The following is an 18,922-nucleotide window of genomic DNA, read 5'->3' on the forward strand; positions in this document are numbered from 1 at the left end:
GGGGGGTGGGGGGAGATTAAGAATATGCAACAGCTATTTTCAAAGTAATGTGCACTGCAGCTGCTACTGTTGTTCTTACAAAAGGGGAGCTTTTAAGGCCTTTAAAAAACTTTAATGTATAATTTTGGATATTTTTTCTTACGTCTATAAGTACAGCAGGAAATAAATATATACTGAAGTTTCATTTTGGCAAACATGCAAGCCTGAACCTTGCAGTGTTCATTGAAATAAATTTTTGAACTTCTTAAATTCTTCAAACACCTTTCATAGAGCAGAGCATGATGCTTATACTCAAAAGAGGATCAGTACTGAATGAACTGAGAATGAACTGTTCTGTCAATCCCAGGGGGAATAGGCTGTGTGCCGTATGCCTTTAAGTTAGGGTTTGAACTGCAAAACAGAGCTCTACAGGGAGGATGGTATTAAATATTAATCACAATGCACCAAAGATGTCTGAAAACTTCAGGCAAAAGTCCGGGCATGCTTCTTTGTCACCTTCCCAGAGTGTGTCTGCATTTCTGTGCAGCTTTCAGATGCTGCTACTAAAAGAAACTCCAATTTGCAAAACTCTTGAATAAATTAAAAACATGAAACTGAGTTGTGCGGTTGCTTTGCAGCTACACAGATAGGAAGTTTGTGTAGAAAAACAAGGAAAAGAAAAGGAACTATGTCATACTATTAATCTATGGATTGGAGAAGCTGTATTTTCTGTGGTAATAGGTTTATGAGTGAATCATCATAGAATCATCAGGTTGGAAAAGACCTTTGAGATCATCAGCTCCAACCATACCTATCCACTATTAAGTCATATCCCCAAGTACCTCATCTACCTGCCTTTTAAATACTTCCAGGGATGGTGACTCAACCACCTCCCTGGGCAGCCTCTGCCAGTGCCCAAGAACCCTTTCTGTGAAGAAATTTTTCCTAATGTGCAATCTAAACTTCCCCTGACGCAGCCTAAGGCCTTCCCTCTGGTCCTATCACCTGTCACTTGGGAGAAGATGAGATGAATGTTGTCTTCAAGCAGAAGAATTTCCCATCAGCCCAGAAAGCCAGTATTAGCAAAAGCCTTTGGCATTAAAGGCTGTATGTTTCTTTGCTGATGGAGGACTGAGCTAATGCTTAGGTCTCAAAGAAAGCTACTAAATTTGGCAAATGAAAAGCTAATCAATAGTTTTCATACTCCACTAAATATTTCTGCTTGAATTCTGATCAGCATTCTGACAATGTATTTTTATTCTTCATTTCAGAGACTGACAGATGTTGGTGGGGAAGCATTTTTTCCGTTGCTTGAAGATGAGTAAGTGTCTGTGTAAGTTTGTACGTAATTAATGGACTGAATTTTGAGTTATTAGTTTTGAGACGCAACTGTCTTCTTAAAACAGACCTAGCACGTCTTTGTTTGGCTCTTAAAGTCAGTGAAAGCTAATAAGCACTCTGCACTGGTGGACTTGGGCCCCTGACAACAAACTGAGTATCCTAATCTGTTTCTCTGTTCTGGCAATCAGATGTTTTGTTGGATATTCATAATGATCCATTTATACATCTTTCTAACTAAGAAATGCGTCATGAGATATATATTTATTTTTTTTCCACAGTGACTTGTGTTTCTTGTTGTTCACTACTACTATCCTAACTCTTTTTTTCCAGCCAGTCAACTTTACCACATTCAAATAGTAGTAATGAGCTGTCTGCAGCTGCTAGTCTTCCTCTGATCATCCGGGAGAGGGACACAGAGTACCAGCTAAATAGAATTGTCCTGTTTGACAGGCTGTTGAAGGTATGGAATCTTTCTGATTCTGGGTAATTGGATTTGGTCTGTTAAATAAAGGATTTTTAAAGGACTGAGTAACTGAAAAAGGAAGCAGAGATACAAGAGACTACAGTGGGAAAGGAGGAAGAAAACCCTTCAGAAGTATAAGAAGATTGAAAACAAAAATATGAGAAATAGGTCTTTTTAGTAGTGACGAATTCAAAGTATGCATGTGAAAACAGAGTTGCTGTTTGTGCCTGTTATATACTGAAGGAAATATTTCTGCATCCTTTATTTCATAACAGACTAAGCTATTATAAACATGACTAACATTTCCGCATTTCTGAGCAGTAAGGTGCTTAAACTATATCAGCCTTTACTGTAGCAGTGACATGGTAGAAATATGGTTCTATACTTAGGAGGGAAAATACTAATCCCTAATGTACATAGATGTTGAGAGACGTATTCTTGCTTAAAAACAAGAGAGAGCTGGCATGCCTTATCAAGTGCAGTACTTAGGAAGGTATAAACTAGAAGTGTTGGATACATAATGTGGAAAGAAACATATAATGAAGAAAAATCTTTTAATAGTAAATTTATATATTCAGGATATACCAAAGCATGTGAATAAATTTATGAGAAGGAGTGGGTATTTTAACATCAAACAACAGTCTTCCAGTTACGAATGAAATGTACTTGTAAAACTTGTATTCACTGTTCAGGCTGACTGCATTTGTCCTTTGGGGGAAAGACTGTCCCAGGATTGGAATTTAAATTGTTTCAGTGAAATGGTAACATTTTTTCTGTTAATTTCTTCTCTTTGAAGGCCTACCCATATAAGAAAAACCAAATTTGGAAAGAAGCCAGGGTTGATATTCCTCCTCTTCTGAGAGGCATAACCTGGGCTGCCCTGTTGGGTGTTGAGGTAAGGGTGGTAGGAGGATGTTTGCAGAAGTTCTAGTAGTGACTGCAGAGAGAATGGGATAGGAATGCTATTTACAGGAAAACTGGAATCAATTTGAACATTTGGGAGCTAGAATTACTGGAATTTTAAACAAAATGAGTTGTGAAATTGTGTGAACAAGGGCAATGTTCAGACAAACTTGCTTCTTATCTCTAATATTATTTAATTTAAGAGAACATATAGAAACTTGAATGCCTTTCATTTTGGTTATGGGATGGAAAACTACTACCTGTACAGCCAAGTTTTGCTATATTGTTTAAATTGAATTGGTAGTTAACATTTTTGCGGGTTTTTTTAAATGTTTTTGACAAAAGCAGTTAGAATCCTTTTGCTCCAGTCAGCAATAATTGTGCAAAACAGGATAAATCATATCAAATGTATTTTTTGCACCTACCAATCAATGTACTTCCTCCAAAGACTGATCAATAAATAAATTAAATGTAACCCTTTTGGACAAAGGACTAGAAAGGAATGCTCTGGAAATGAGGACTCCTCACAGAATTTACTTGACTACCCAGCCTCTCATCTACCCTGCGTGCAATCCACAGTAGTACATCAAAGAGCTTCTTATAGAGAACATTCCCAGGTTATTTAGGATATTTTGCTTAGGACATGATCTACTGGGTACTATATAGACCTAAAAAACCCCTGTAAAAGTAAAGAACGACTGCTGCTCAGGGTTGTAGCCTGGGTATTGGGAAATGAGCCAGTTCTCATGCTTCATCAACTTACCATCCGTACAATGTAGGTAGTGTTTCTCTGTCCCATAACATTAAGATGGACTTGTTAGCATGCCTTTCTTGGCATTCATGCAAGGACTGGCTATTTAAGAGTAGTGTTTATTGGCAATATTAATTAACAGGCAGCTGGAGTCAGGGCCTTTACAGAGATGGTGCTAAAAACTCCTTGCCAGTGGCTTAGGTAAGCACTGAATTTAAATTGAGAGCATCTCTTAACTTGAAAATGGAAAACTGTATTAAGTATGTAGTTTTCTGCATAAACACCTGAAAATCACTGAAGATCATACTGAGGAGATCACAGGAAGTTCCGTATGTAGTGAATTATAACAGAATAAAGATGGTTTTGTTAGAATTCAGCTGTCAGAATTTTCTGTACTTCAGGAATGTTTTTCATGAAAGAAACATTGCTAACTAAAGCACTTACCAAGAACAGTCAAATTCTGTATATCTGCATGTTCATTGTAATATGCATTTATGTTAGCAAGGGCTTTCTAAATTCAGGTATTCTTCTTCCACGTTTAGGGTGCCATACAAGCAAAATATGATGCCATTGATAAAGACACACCGATTCCTACAGACAGACAAGTAAGACTTCTGGTGTTATCAAATATTGTCACTTGAAGTAATATGAGGATCTTTTCCACCAGTCACCATCATTTGCCTGCTACAGCAGATGTGGCTGATAATAGTAAAAGAATCTTGCAAATTCAATAGGAACAAGTAGTTTAACTCAAATTGTGTTATAACATGGATAATTATACCCTCTTTTGCTTCAGAATCTCTGTTTCGTTAGCAGCAGCAAAGAGTAGCGAACAGCATTACTGATGTATTGTTAAAATCGCTGGGTTTATTGCATGTTTGTTGTTCCTGTTGTACCTCTTACCAGGTAGTGCTGAGTACCCCAAGACCTTGTAAGGTGAGCTGTGCTTCACACAAATGGGTTCTGGAGCAATCTGTTGCTCTAGAAAGTCTTGCCAGACATAAAAAGACATTGTGAGCGACAGCTATTCCTTTTGGCTGAGTGAAGAAATATTTTCCATCTAGTTTGGTGCAGTGTTCTGAGAACTCTTGGTTTGATTATCCTTTAGAGGAAAGTGATGCACCTGAAATGAGTCCAAAAGTTGGGTCTGTAATCAGTAACTGTAATCTGCTTTCTGCCTCTTTCAAGGTTTAGAACCCTTTTAAAAATAAGAATCTGAAAAAAAGAAACAACCTCTATTTTTAGTCTTTGACAGGTCTATTTGGAGTCCCACATCCTCTTTCAGTTTTGTTTTTGAGAATGATGGAGGAACCAGATTGTTAGTGATGGCTGACATTCTTCGGCAGACTTTTACCTCTAGTGTTGCAAGATTACTGTTGTACTACCCCACTTGTCCTGACTTCTCTCTATGCTTGGCTGTGGTGCAGATTGAAGTTGATATTCCTCGTTGCCATCAGTATGATGAATTGCTGTCATCGCCAGAGGGTCATGCCAAGTTTAGACGTGTATTGAAGGCCTGGGTTGTTTCCCATCCTGATTTGGTGTACTGGCAAGGTGAGTTTGACTAGTTGGCAAGGTCAGATAATTCACTAGAGCTATGGCCAACTTAAAAATACTCTCCCCTTTCTACCCTCCCCATCAATATAATCTTTTTTTGAGTGCTTTCCTTTCTATTTCTTCTGAAGACTGAATCTGTGAGTTATTGCAAATTTAGATCCTAATAATTTATGTTTAATTTGTAATGCAAAATTGTGCTACTTTCTTATATATTTACTCTCCTTAAGTTTATTTTTAAAAAAGTCTGTTGTTTTCTGTTCAGTTCTAAGGGATAGTAAATTGCATTTCTTGGAAGCCTTGGCAGAATGATCAATTCAGCATTATAGTTTAACAATTTGAAATTCTTTCTGTTTTCATGCATTGATTTCACAGTCGTTCTCAGCATTACATGTGAAGCCTGACATTGCAGAATTATATTCAGTATCAAGTATGCAAATTTTCATGATAAATAAATGAATTTATCTTGTGCATAACAATAAATGAGCTCTTTCTGCAGTTTCTTCATGGCTCTTTCTCTCTTTAGGTCTTGACTCTCTTTGTGCACCATTTCTGTACTTGAATTTTAACAATGAAGGTGAGTACCTTTTTCTGCTAGGAGCAAAGGGGAAGCACAGTCTGTCATCTGTATCTGGTTGTAGACAGATGTGTGTGCACCTGCTTATAGATGGAAACTTTCTATAGCTACAAAGGAATCTTCAAACTCTTGTTGGCACAGGTCAAAAGAAATGGCTGGTTTTGAAAAGTATATCTGGTGTACTGCTCTTCAAGGAAGGGATTCAGTCCCTGTGTTTATTGCCAAGTACAGTAATGAATATATAATAAAAAGCACAAATAATCTTGATTATAGAGAAGCAAGAAATGCTTCTCTAGTACTTGGTTTTTTTCAGTGAAGCTGTAGTTCAGCGTTGTTTAATGTGAATGTATTATTTCTTAACCTTACAGTTAACTTGTCAGGCTTGCTTTATTCAGGAAAACTGATGATGGTTTTAAATGCCTAAAAGCTTATCAGACCAGCTTTGGGTTCATGGCCTTTATCTTCTTAGAATGTGGTTTGTTCATTTGTTCATCAAAGTAGATCTAGTCCAATCTTCTGTACTCATGCACCTGGATTTCTTTATCTTGTCTGTGTGTGAGAAAACTAGTGTCTTAGGAGAATGACTCTATTATTCCTACTGTGCATACTAATTTGTAAATTTCAACAGATATTTCTTGGTCATGTTCCTGTACGGTTTGATTGTAGAACCTGGTTTCTCTCCAATTGAAGCAAAATACAACAGTAGTGCATTATGTAAGATTTTGTGTTCTGTTTTATTAACTTAATTTTATACATTTGGCTTGGATATTTAAAAAGTGGTTTCAATGCCAGGGAAGTTTTAGCACAGAATTAAATTAGAACATGATCCTATGTCATATTTGCTAAAAATCTGATGTTTTGCTTAGAAACTTCCAAAATTATATTTATTGTCTTCAGACAATTGACAACAAACCAATATTTCTTTTTTATATGTGTGGTCTAGTACCATAGATAAGAATTGTATTACAGTAGATTAGTTCAGCCAAATTCCCAGAAATTAATCAGCAATAAACACCTGATTTTTTTACCCTCTGATCTCTATTTAGTATGTATGTGAGAAGCTGTTGAAAAATTTAAGGTGGTTTTGTCCATCTTTTTGACGCTTTTTTTAATTATATTCTACTCTGCTATTTCTTCTGAGTTCAATCTTCTTTAGTCTCTGAGCTGAAATAAGAGAGAGATGAGAGTCTGATGGAGCATTAACTAGGTGTAAGTTCTAAAGGAGAAAACTCAGAGGACTGCAACAATGCAGTTGCCTGAAACCATATCTTCTAAAATTTTATTCATCCAGGGAACGTCACACTTTTGGTATAAACATCAGCATGTCTTTCCAAACAACATCTCAATACTTTGGCACTGAAAAGTATGGAAATAAACTAGGAGCAGATCAGATCCAGCCAGCTTTATATGGATTAGTCAGTGATAGAAGGAGACTTCTTTTAGGAACCTTTAAAAGTCTTCAATGACAACTGTGCCCTTTTTATGTGTTTTACAATGATTTTTGTTTGTAGATTGATTTAAGTATTTGGGCTTATTATCTGCTAATAATGAACAATTTTAGGTGTATTTTTGTTTCTGCCTCTGTAGTTGCATCCATTTTTTTCTAATTCTTTCAGCTCTGGCATATGCCTGTATGTCTGCTTTTATCCCCAAGTATTTGTGTAACTTCTTTCTGAAGGATAATTCTCATGTTATTCAAGGTAAGTAGGTCTCTTTATTGTTTTTCAGTTCTAAGAGAAGTGGAATTATTTATGAATATGTGCTTTTTCAAGTGGTTGTAAAGTTGAAGCACAATTAGAATCACACAGTAGAAATACCCACCTGTTTCCCTCAATAGCTTTGTTTTAGATAAATAAGAACAGCTGTGCAAGAAAAATAGGAACAAAATAAGTGAATAAAGCTTCAAGCAGGAGAAAAACCTAACTGTGCACACACACACACAAAAAAAAAAACCACCAAACCAACCAACCAATAAAAAAACAAACAAGAAAAAACTCCACCACAAATGTTTTGTCTAATATTCAAAGTAAGACTCAGATGATCATGCAAACTTGCAAAATGTCGGAGTAGTCTTTCCAGTGTTTGATTGTAAAGATCTTCCCTTCACGTGATCAGAATCACACAGGAGCTATTTTGACAATGAGGGAAAATGAACAGTGCAAACTAGGGGCTCCTCAGAAAATGAAAGTTATGGTGTTCAGAGAGTTAGGGATTTGAGGTGAGTTTCTTACTGAACAGAAGATAATGTCATTCAGTTCTGGATAGCAGTTGGAGAACCCTGAGGAATAATGCTCATAGTTCAGTCTTCAACAACTACATAGGTTACTAACAGAAAATAAAACAATATCTAGGAGGTAAATGTCTGATCTACTTAAAAATTAATTGTAAATTACATGCAAAGACGATGAAGGAATTGTCTATACCCAGAAAGCCACCTTGACACAATCTGTGCTGGAAAGATAATTTCTCTTGTAGATAGTTTTTAAAGAAACAAAAGAAGCTGTTTGAAAACCCATCAGTAGTTTAAAAAAGCAGGTGGTAATGAATGTTTTTAATTGCAAGGAATTAGTTTATTGAATGGCTTCAGCATGGCTTGCTGTCCTTATATTTCTTTTAACTAAATTCCTTTGCATATAACTTGTGAAACTCTGTGGCTTAGAAATGGTGTCTGTCATTTTTTTGTCTTCAAAAAGGAAGGAAATTAAGAACCAATCAACAAAAAATAATTAGACATGAAAGCAGTTCTATATTGGCAGAGAGCTAACATAAGGAGATAACATAGCCCTTAGGAGAGTTTGCATATGAAAGACAATGAGGACTAGTGAGCTGGATATGTAAAATAATAGTTTTTCCAAATATTCAAGAGAACTTGTTTGCACTTGTCTGTAAGGAAATAGCTGGGAAAAAAATGGGTGGTAAAGTTCTAAAGATTAGAAGAGTAAGGATATTATATCCGATGCTCCTGTGGAGACAGTCACTTTAGACTTCAAGATTAGTAGCTTGATAAAGACTTTTCTCAAGGAGGTGTACTCCTCCATAAAATAATAATTTTGCTCTCTAGAGTTCCCTGATGTTATTCCTAAGGGGCTTTACAAAAATATGTATCAGCCAAGGTATAGAGATAGAGCTCAGTAGGATTCCATGAACCAAAATACTGTAGGCATTCTGAGCTCGTGTGCAACATTTGGCATCATCAAGCACACAGGGAGACCAGACCTTTTAGGATTTTTTTCAGTATTCTAATTCAATCCTTTCTAGGGTTGTATATCAAACACCGGTGTGAAAATACACTTTTAAATGAAAGTTCTGTGTAATTTCCCTGCTTTATTGGAGTGGAAGAAAGTGTTAAGATTCTGTCATTTAACTGCCCACTGCAGTTTTAGCTTCTTGGCTTCTTTGTATCTTCCCGGTAGGGGGAGTCAGGAGAAATCTTTTGAACTGCTGAGTTCAACATACCGCATTTCTGAGCTCATACTAAGACTGATGTTTTTATAAGCTTATGAGATGTATTTCTTCATGCGAACTTGGAGGCACGAGCAGTTAAAGGGGTCTGAGTATGCAATGCCCAACTACGTAAAACAAAATTCATATAATACAATTCCAACCAACAGCAATTGACTGGACCAAAGCGATAAATTTTGGGGAAGATTTGTATATTTTCAGTAGACCCTTAATTAACCATATAATCCCACACAGTTAGTTTTATTTCATGAGGCCGGCTAGTCAAATAAAGATGGTATTATCGATCTGTATTGTATCTGTAGAGAACCATTATGGGCACGAATTTTCATTTTTGAAATAAAGATACTTCAGGGAAGGTAATTGTGAAATTGTTTTCATCAGCATAAGGCTGAATGTGTGGGATTAGTGCTTTGCTATACCTGACTTGTCATTACTTGCTGCTTCCTGAAATAAAACAGATGTAAGATGCACCCTAGAGATGCACTTTTTTAAAATTATTATCATGTAGTGTGGTATGAGTTTAAGGCATGGATTCATTTATCTTTGCAGCTTGTATGCACCTAAGAATAACTTTGGCTTGACAATGAGAAAACGTGAGATCTATGAGTAGCTCCAAAACAGTCTGGACTTGGTGACACATAACTCAGCCTTGGCCTGTTACCCACCTAACTGCCCAGCTGAGTGCTGCCAGGGTATCTGTGGAATAAAAGAGATGCAGTATCAGAGTGGGGAGGCTGGCATTCCTAAGATGCCAGTAACGTCCTAAGACATTTAGCGTGCTGTGGCTTTGTCTCTGCAGCTTGAAGCAATAGTTGTGAAATTCTGAGGTAGGCTCAAGAGGTGTTAATTTTTATTTCAATTTGTCTTGGAGAATTAGGCATCCTTTCAAGCATGATTTGCAGTAGTACTGTGGCTTGCTTCCCTTGTGTTCTTACAGTGAGAGCATTGTTTATCGGTCCTCCTGAGAGACCAGCTTTTAAAATTTCTAGTCTAAACAGAATTATTTTACAGTGATCCTTCTTAACTTGCTGACTTAATCTGAGAGGAACTAACTTGAGTGCAGATAATCAAGGATAGGAGTCAATAGTCAACTGAATGTTTAGACCCGCTTCTGTTCTTAAATAAAGGTGTCAATGTGTGGAGTTACCCCCAGGAGAACCACTTCTGTGCTTCTTAGCAGTGGAATTGGAATTTAATTTTGCCACTTCAGGGATGAAGAGAAACTGAGTAAGGGAGTTATTTTCCCTCCTCAAGAGACACTAGTAGTCATCTGTTCCTTACAATAGACTTCACATGAAGCAATGGCCAGTCTGTATGGGTAGGTTGTGGAGCTTTGTGGACTTGGTGTTCAGGGGCTCGTATTCAGGGACAGTAGTCTGTGGAGCATTGAGATGTCAGCATGTTCTGATCTGGGAGCAGTGTTCACATTCTCTGTCTGTCTTCCTCCCCTCAACTAGCTGTCTGGGCCCTAATTACTCTCTTCTTGGCAGCATGAGGGAAAAGGAATTGTCATCTATTATGAAACGGCAAAGCTATTGCCTCTTCATCTTCCTTCTAATAAAGCATATGACAGTGTGGACAAAACTGGGAGAAAGGCAGAACAGAGATAGAGAAATCTGTCAGTGTCTGTCCTGCTGTCTACTTCTCTTCCAATTAAAAGCGAGTGTTTAGACAACTTAATGAAATTGCGCCCTTCAGCCTAATGCACTCTACTGAAGATGTAACAAATTTAATATTTTACAATAAGTATTTCTCATTATCTGTTCCAAAAAATACAAATTAAGATGTTGCTGATCATGGAAATGGTAACCTTAAAGCCCCACTTAAAATCTCAAATTCCAGATTACAAAATTTAACTTTGTAGAAAAGAAACCACGCAGAATATAATTTAGAAAGTATGAACTTTGTGTATCACTAAAGTTTGGGTCTTAAAATTCCTTGGAACTGGCTTTTTCTAATTTGCTTCCATTAATATCTTGTGGCTTACACTTGTACTGAAAAGTCTTTAACTGCTGGTGTCTCAGCCTAAGTGTAAACCGAGTAAACAATTGTTGAAAATCCAAATAGACAAGTACCGAGGAAGAAAATGGAAACCTTTCTTCCTCTGTATTGAAGATAATGGGGTCAAGGAAGACAGTAGTGGTACTCACTTGCTGGTTTACTACAGGTTTAAAAAAAAATATCGCTCTTCCTTTTCCACAGGGGTATTGTGAACTATCAGCATGTGGTTGCTTGTATTTTTGATGATAATGATCTTGAATTTGCTTGTCATTTCAGAATACTTGACAGTGTTTTCCCAGATGATTGCATTCCATGATCCAGAGCTGAGTAACCATCTTAATGAAATTGGATTTATTCCAGATGTAAGTGCTAAGGGTTCTTGTAAGTATTGTTCAAAGAAGTAAGACATGGAAAATGAGGACAACTAGGATGAGATGCCTTTGTAGACTGTTTCAGTAGCAATTTGACATAATTGAAACTTGCATATTAATGGACCTTTCAGAGTATGCTGACAAAACGGTAATGTTTTAATTGTTGGTTTACATACCTCAGTCCTTCCCCTGCTGTTTGCACAGTAAATACAATAAAAGTGCTACTAGTCAGTTTTTAGAACTTACTGATTCATCTTAAAAGATGTATATTATTTTTTTTAAGTGTGGATTAATATACAAGAATTAACTTGGCCATAAATAACTGATACCAAAATTTCTGCTAACTAATTAAATGGCTTTGATTAACACAAAAGTCAGATCAATTTGAAAGAAGTACAAAAAGTACATGCAAGTGATAGTTAAGCTGTAGATTTGTCAGACTGGAAAATGCTTAGCAGTCTTTGGTCAGAAACACTGGACAAGTGTTTAACTTTTAGCTGACATTGTAAATAGTGAAGCTTTTCTCCTTTGTTTAAAGATGGGTGTATAGTCCAGGAATCCAAGATAATACTCTATAAAAATGTTTTCCTACTGTAGCATTTATTGAAGTTTATGGCTGATGTTTCCGAAAAGTAGATTGTGGCAAGGCTATAGGGGGAACATCGTCAATTGATACCATCTATAGCATGATATGTTTGACATTAACAAATATGGTAATTACACACTGGTCCTAAAAACAGATGATGCCAAGAGGTCAAAATACAAGAAGAAAACTCAAGTCAGGAGGTGCTCATGTAGAAATATAAGTCTCATCAACAAGAAATGTATATGCACCTCTTCTATAAGCAATATAAGTCTTATTTTGTAGAAAAGCCTTATGATTATTAGGAAACGCTTCAAGTTGAAGCAGCAAGGCCTAGCCTCTGAAAATCATTTGTTGTACACAATTCCTGGGTGAATTTGTGTCTTTGCGACTGGCAGATACTTAGTATCACTGTTCACAAAGATTCATGGAAAAGCAAATATCTGCTTTCATTTGCAGAGCTGTTTTTAGTGTATTACTGTTGTTTATGAATGATACAAATTTAAAGGATACTGTGGCATTAAAATGAGCAGAAGAGAAAGCCAGTATTGCATTATAAAGAGAGATGTTTGAGAAGGTCACATGTATTGCTGATAACGCACATCTGAAGAGGGTTGCTGGGAGGCAGGTGAAGGGAAAGTAAGGAGAACATTCATCTGCAGAAAATGTGAATATCTGGGGGGATGAAGGGCCTGGGTAAGAGAAGCATTTAGACTTCTGAGGAGAACCGATTTTGCATCATGACTATATAAATGCACTTGGTATTTATTTGTGAAAGGCTGAGGATAATCAAAACAATCCCTCTGTGTATTTTATTGTCCAGGTTACTATTTCCCACAAAAGAGGTAGAGATGTAATTTCCCTGACCATCTCACAGTTCCCTGTTTCTACCACTAACCTACATGAGAACTCTGTAGCAACCTATCTTGGGCTTTAGCTGATCTTTCATGAGCTCTAGTGCCTTCTTATACAGTTCACTGAAAACTTTCAAGGTGCAAGGTGGATGGAGTAGCTTAAATTACCTGGTTTGTCACATTTTAGGTTTTGTATTGTGCTAGCCAGTGGATAGAACGCAGTCAAATGTAAGCCTTCTGTCCGAGTGTTAGAGTCTACAGGTGATTTGGTAATGCAGTAAATAATTACAAGAGGTATTTTTTTAAAAAGAAAAAAAACCTTGTATTTAATACAAATGCTAGTTCTAAAATTAACATTAACATTAAAGAGGTTGTGCTTTCTAAATCTAATTTTATGTTTCTTGGAAAATTAAAGTTGTTCTGCCTTTTAGGATAGTGAGAGATGTGATTTTTGTACATGTAATAAGACAGCATAGGACCCATCAAGGTGAAGGATACGCACTGTAGTAATGAGATCTGAACCAGAGTTTCGTGCTTGAGTACTAATCCTATCAAAGTAAACCCTGATTAATCTTTCATCATTGAAATGCAGGCTCCACTGCAGGAAAGACTGTGTTTCCTGGCACCCTTCCCATTTGCTTCAGATCACGTAGCTCTCAGAATATTGAGCACTGCTGAAGCTTGGATAGTTGTGAATATTGTTAGCTGATATGGTGCCTGGATTAAGTACATTGCTGTGACTATGTGATTTACATGTAAATAGAGGGATATAAACGGTGAATCAGATGGTTCTTCTTTGCTACCTCTCTTAAAGTTTATAATCTCCCCACCCTATACGCTTTGTAACACATTCTGTATTTTACTGAATAATTCTGACATCAAGAGCAGACCATTTTGAAATGAAGAAAAACAAGGGAGTGTGCTATATTACTAAAAGGGTAACTATAACCATAAATTTTTCTAAAGAGCCTTCAGCTGCCAATTACAAAAGCAAGACAGTTGTCAGCTGCCCATTAAGAGGCGTGACAAAGTCTGGCTGCACTAACTTAATATCATTGTGCAGGAGCTGCCGTCATAGGCAGATACCTTAGCTTGGTTTTGGCAATAAGTGAGAGGTGTTGGTAACAGGGCTTCATCTAACTTAGAATTAAAATTCCAGTGACTGAAGTACTTTATCTCTTTGTTCTGTTACATGATTAATTAGTGGTGAATCTGGGGAAGAAGTTTCTTGCTGGTACTTTTATCTTGTGAGAAAAGTGGTATTATTCTTCGAGTTTTGTTTTCTAGGTGCATATAGGTGGATAGAATCCAATACTAAAAATTGGACCCAGGCTGCGTTCTCTTTGCATCCCCAATCATCAAAATGTTTTTGCACCTTTCTATAGCATTTCAGTGTATGATTAATTTCCTAGGAACCGTGTAGGCTTGAAGTTAAGTGTGTGTGTATGTATTTTGAAGATAGACCATGAAGGTGCAAGATCAGGGTTTTATAGAATAGACTGTTTCACTTGGAAGGGACCTACAATGATCATCTAGTCCAACTGCATCACCAGTTCAGAGCTGAACAACAGTTAAAGACTGTTAAGGGAATTGTCCAAATGCCTCTTAAACCGTGACAAGGTTAGGGCATCGACCACCTGTCTAGGAAGGTGTTCCAGTGTTTGACTACCCTCTTGGGGAAAAAAAACGCCTCCAGCTGTCCATTCTAAACCTCCCCTGGCATAGCTTTGAAGCATTCCACATGTCCTGTCACTGGATACCAGGGAGAAGAGATCAATGCTTCCCTCTTCACTCCCCCTCCTCAGGAAACTGTAGGAAGCCAAAGATATTTTTTCTTAACAAATGAAAATTCAAAGCAAAAGGAATAGTCGGGAGCAGCCTTGTTAGGACAACTCAACAAACTAAAATTCTGGTTTATCGTTGGACAATGTTGTGTAAGACAAACGTCAAACAGAAAAAAAAAAAGAAAAGAAAAAAATAAACAGCAACTTTGGAGATAAGGGGGAAAAAAAGGAAAGAAAAAGATCTTTATATCTTTGACCTTGCCACTTCATACAATCCACAGTCGAAGTACAGCTGAAGTACGTACCCAAGCAAAGTTACTGGAATGCTTATAATAAGATTGTAATTTCTGTTTTAGTTGTGCTTTATTCTCCTTTGAGATAATGGTTAGGGCCTGGTCATACCACAAGGAGAGTTAGAGATAGGTATCAAAACAAATGCATGCTTCAAAGCCCCCATTTTGGTCATATTCAAAAATATGAATAAATTTGCTCCTAAAGCACTTGTAAGAAAAAAAGTGAGGCCTTGGATGTTTTGTTGCTTGTGGGCTGAGGAGGTCTGTGGAGGGAGGGGTTCTCTCCCCACTAAGAGGCAACTCATTTTCTGTGTTTGTTGAGTGTCAGTGCCATGCTGGAGCTCCAGGGCTGGGTTTCACTCTAGTTTATGAGAATGTCTGAGCTTCAGCCACAGATAATGGAAAGATGGAGGATGAAGCTAAGTCTAAGGACAAGAGGTTTTCAATTTTAACTAAAAAACCCTGTGCATTTATTCAGATTGTTTGAGCAGGACATCAGTTAGGGGGCTGTTGTGTCCTTTACGTGTGAGAAATGTCCATGTCCTTAAAAGCACGAAAGAGCTTGTATTTCACTAGCAAAGTAAAATGATAATTATGGTGATAATTACGATCTCAAGCTCAAGGATTGGGTTTACAGGTTCTTGTTTTAATATGATCTGTTGTCAGGAGGTTCTAGCAGTTCAAAAGCTACTTTGATTAAACATTAGCTATTTTTCCCACCTAGAAACAATTAAGTGTCCATAAAAAACACAACCCCGTTATGTTTCAGATTTCAGCAGTGAAGGGTTGAAAGCCTCTTTAACAGCAGCTTCTTAGTACAGCAGCATGGCACAATGCTGTTCCAGCTGGTGATTGCTAGAGGGCAATATTTACTAATAATATGTTAAAAGTGCAGTCACTTAACTGAAATAATTTTGTGGAGCCTATTTATTTGAGCTCTTAAGTCAGTGCAGTTCTTTTTGTCAGTGTTTTTTAATTTTACTTGCATACTGCCAGCGTTGTAGCTGTTCTTTGCTTCCTTATTAACAGTAATCATAACCTCTACAGGCTTAGCAAGACCTTCTTGTCGTGGAACATTATATTTAGGAAAGTTGGAGGGGAACATCCCTTCAATAAAAATATGCCTGTTATCTTCTACTTAAATAATGTGACATATTTTTTATGCCACTATTGATAAGTTTGGTAAGGGTGGTTTAGAGAAAAGAGGTGCTTTGCCTTGTGGTTATCTTTTAATATTCTGTTTAGTATTTCAAATTTTGTGCAATTTCTTGTATATTTCTGTGTAGATGCATACAAGACAGATATTTGTGAAATTAGGAGAAAGCATAGATCTGCTTTCCTAAAACATTTTAACCAAATGTACAGAAAGGATGAAATAATTGCTTTTAAATATCAACGAAGTAATGTAGTTCAAAATGGCATCCACCTGGTATGGATCTCCAACCAAAGAGGAGCTTCAGGCAATTAGGAATGCTTGTTTTCTTACTACATGGAAAGCAAGATATTGCATACAAGAAAGCAGATAAACAGGTGTTAGCTGATCCCAAGTACTGTATGGGATATTTCGGGGAACAGAGTAGGTTGTTATTCAGTAGAGCCATCTATTGAAGGCATGACAAAAATGTACTCAGTGAAATTGTATGAATGTATTGTAAGATTAAAATAAGGGTAGAAATGGGTTTGTTTTGGTTTTGAATCTTTAAAATCAATTGGCAAGGTGGAGGCCAAGCTTTATAAAAGCTGGTTGAATATTGAAAGAGGTGAATAGTCTGGTCATTGCAGCTTTTTTGAGTTGTATGGACACAGTATGGTTCAAATACTATCAGCTGCTCAGATGAAGATGTAGAGAGTGCTGTGCTAAAAAACTTTTCCAGCAAATGTGGGCATTATTTAGTCAGGGCCATAAACTAGTTAAGAGTTTATAAAATAAGTAGTAGTTTATTAACATAATGTTGATTATGCTTTCTGCTTCTCGTTTGCTTACTTCCAGGAAAAGCTTAATAGAAGGACTAATTTGCACTTTTTCTGAGCTGAGAAGTAATATATTAAGCTTTATGACTAACTGTAAGTTGTCAGAAGTGGAAAATGGAGCACATGAGCTATGCAACCGAGTAAAATTTAACAATAATTGTCTAGCCTAAAAAAAAAAAACTAAAGTTTTGCCTATAGCCGTTGCAGCAGCATAAGTTCTCAGACAGTATCATGGTAGTATAAGTGCTGAAGCAGCCTCAAATTCTTCAGGTGACACCTGCCTTTAAAGGTCACAGCAGAATAACATAAATGCTTAAAGTGTTAGTAACTGGCACTATAGGCTTTTGATAATAACACTGTTCCTAATGACTTTCACTGACAAGTATATTTGGTTTTGACAAGTATACATTTTATAAATACCAGCGTATAAGGAAAAAGGTAGATATGGTTAATTTTTCGGTTGTAAATTGTCATTTACACTTTCAATTATTTATATAGAACTAGTTTTTTTCCCCTAGTCAGAAAGATATAATGAATCAAGTTGGTTTATGCTTGATCAGGCATCTTTTGCTAATTTTCACTTAGATAGATATATAGATATATAGATATATAGATATGTAAGGTGAGAATTGTGACAGTTTAATAGAGCAGGTTTTAGAGTTTTTTAAGATTTTGGGTGTTATTTTTTGCAAACATAAGCCTACTGAGGGTGGTGGTTGCTTTTGTTGTTTTCAATTCAGTATCACAGATGAGATGAGACTGGGGACCTCAGGGATGAAGAGGGTTCTCTGAGGCACTAAAAGTTTTGTGGTAGTGGTTCTGTCTCTGCAGTTATTTCATATTTTAAATAAGTTCATGTCAAGCTAAGCAGTTTTTAATGTAGTAGACAACAGCTTAAGCTGTTATTAAAACAGGTTTTTGTTCTCTTCCCCCCACCCACCTTTTGCAGCTTTATGCTATTCCGTGGTTTCTTACAATGTTTACACGTGAGTATACATTCTTGTTCTCTGACTGAATGTTCTCATATTTCTTAGGCACGTTTTTCTCACTTTTTCAGCTAAAGCCTTCCTAGCTGGCATGATGTGGCTATGTTTAGTAGATCGCTTGTAATTTGCAAGGATGTGTTATGATTGGAGTCTCAACTGTGCTTGTCACATTCTGCTCTGACTTGACAATAATTACCATTTTTTAAAGCATTACGGTAAATTTGAACTGGTTTATTTTATGCATGCAATATCTAGGGAGTGTGTAAATGAAACTGTTATCTACTGGTAAAACACAAAATAGTTAAAAAGCCAAACCCAAACTAACCACCTTCTCCTGCTCTCTCCCAGTTTATGTAAGAAAGAGAGTAAGTGGGTTTTTTTTTAAGGCCCTCAAAAAGCTTTTTCTTATTGTACTAACACATTGTTACTCTACTAGCACTACTTTACTATGATATTTGTGCATGTACATTAGAAAGAAAAAGAGATTTTTAATTTGATGAGCTTTTAATGAAAGAGGACAAAGTTAATAAAGCAAGTCTAGAAAGCAATTCAAAATATTTTCCAAAGATCTCTGACTTTTTTCATTTCATGTCAGCATTGGCAGACTTTGAATTAAAAAAAAAGAGAGGCAGGATGAAAAGAGCTGGTGGGTTATTTCTCTGATGAAATGTCAAAGGATTTAATGTGAGATTCTTGTTTGCAATTTCTAAGATCTTGACTGTAAAGCACCAGTTGTCCATTCTTCTAAAACTTTCCTAAGAATCACCGCCTTTGGTAAATGAAAGAGATGGTTTCCGTGGCAATGAATTGTAATAAAATGTTATGAGTTATTTTGTTGGAAGTTTGTTTAAGGAGAGCCATTTGCATCTTTATATGTAAAATGTTGTAAAATGTTGTAAAATTTTCAACGCGCTTTTCTCCTTGTCTTTCCTTTATTCTGCCAGTTTTTGCTCTATGCTGTTCATTTTCGTATTTGTTTTTTAATTTATTAATTCATTAATGTCTTTATACTGTTGGGAAAACTGATATGCATGTCCTAATGCGTAATT

General features: G+C 36.6%; 1 protein-coding gene across 1 annotated transcript in view; it reads left to right on the forward strand.

Annotated features, from left to right (window-relative positions):
• Positions 1-18,922, forward strand: part of TBCK (TBC1 domain containing kinase) — a 117,616-nt gene that overhangs the window by 50,508 nt on the left and 48,186 nt on the right. The window contains exons 13-21 of the mRNA XM_069855521.1: positions 1,251-1,300; positions 1,651-1,780; positions 2,580-2,678; positions 3,980-4,042; positions 4,865-4,991; positions 5,518-5,568; positions 7,185-7,268; positions 11,308-11,393; positions 17,837-17,873. Coding sequence (XP_069711622.1) covers positions 1,251-1,300; positions 1,651-1,780; positions 2,580-2,678; positions 3,980-4,042; positions 4,865-4,991; positions 5,518-5,568; positions 7,185-7,268; positions 11,308-11,393; positions 17,837-17,873 — 727 coding nt within the window. The remainder of the gene's footprint in view (positions 1-1,250; positions 1,301-1,650; positions 1,781-2,579; positions 2,679-3,979; positions 4,043-4,864; positions 4,992-5,517; positions 5,569-7,184; positions 7,269-11,307; positions 11,394-17,836; positions 17,874-18,922) is intronic.

This window comes from Phaenicophaeus curvirostris, chromosome 4 (assembly GCF_032191515.1).
Source record: "Phaenicophaeus curvirostris isolate KB17595 chromosome 4, BPBGC_Pcur_1.0, whole genome shotgun sequence".
NCBI classification, from domain to species: Eukaryota; Metazoa; Chordata; class Aves; order Cuculiformes; family Cuculidae; genus Phaenicophaeus; species Phaenicophaeus curvirostris.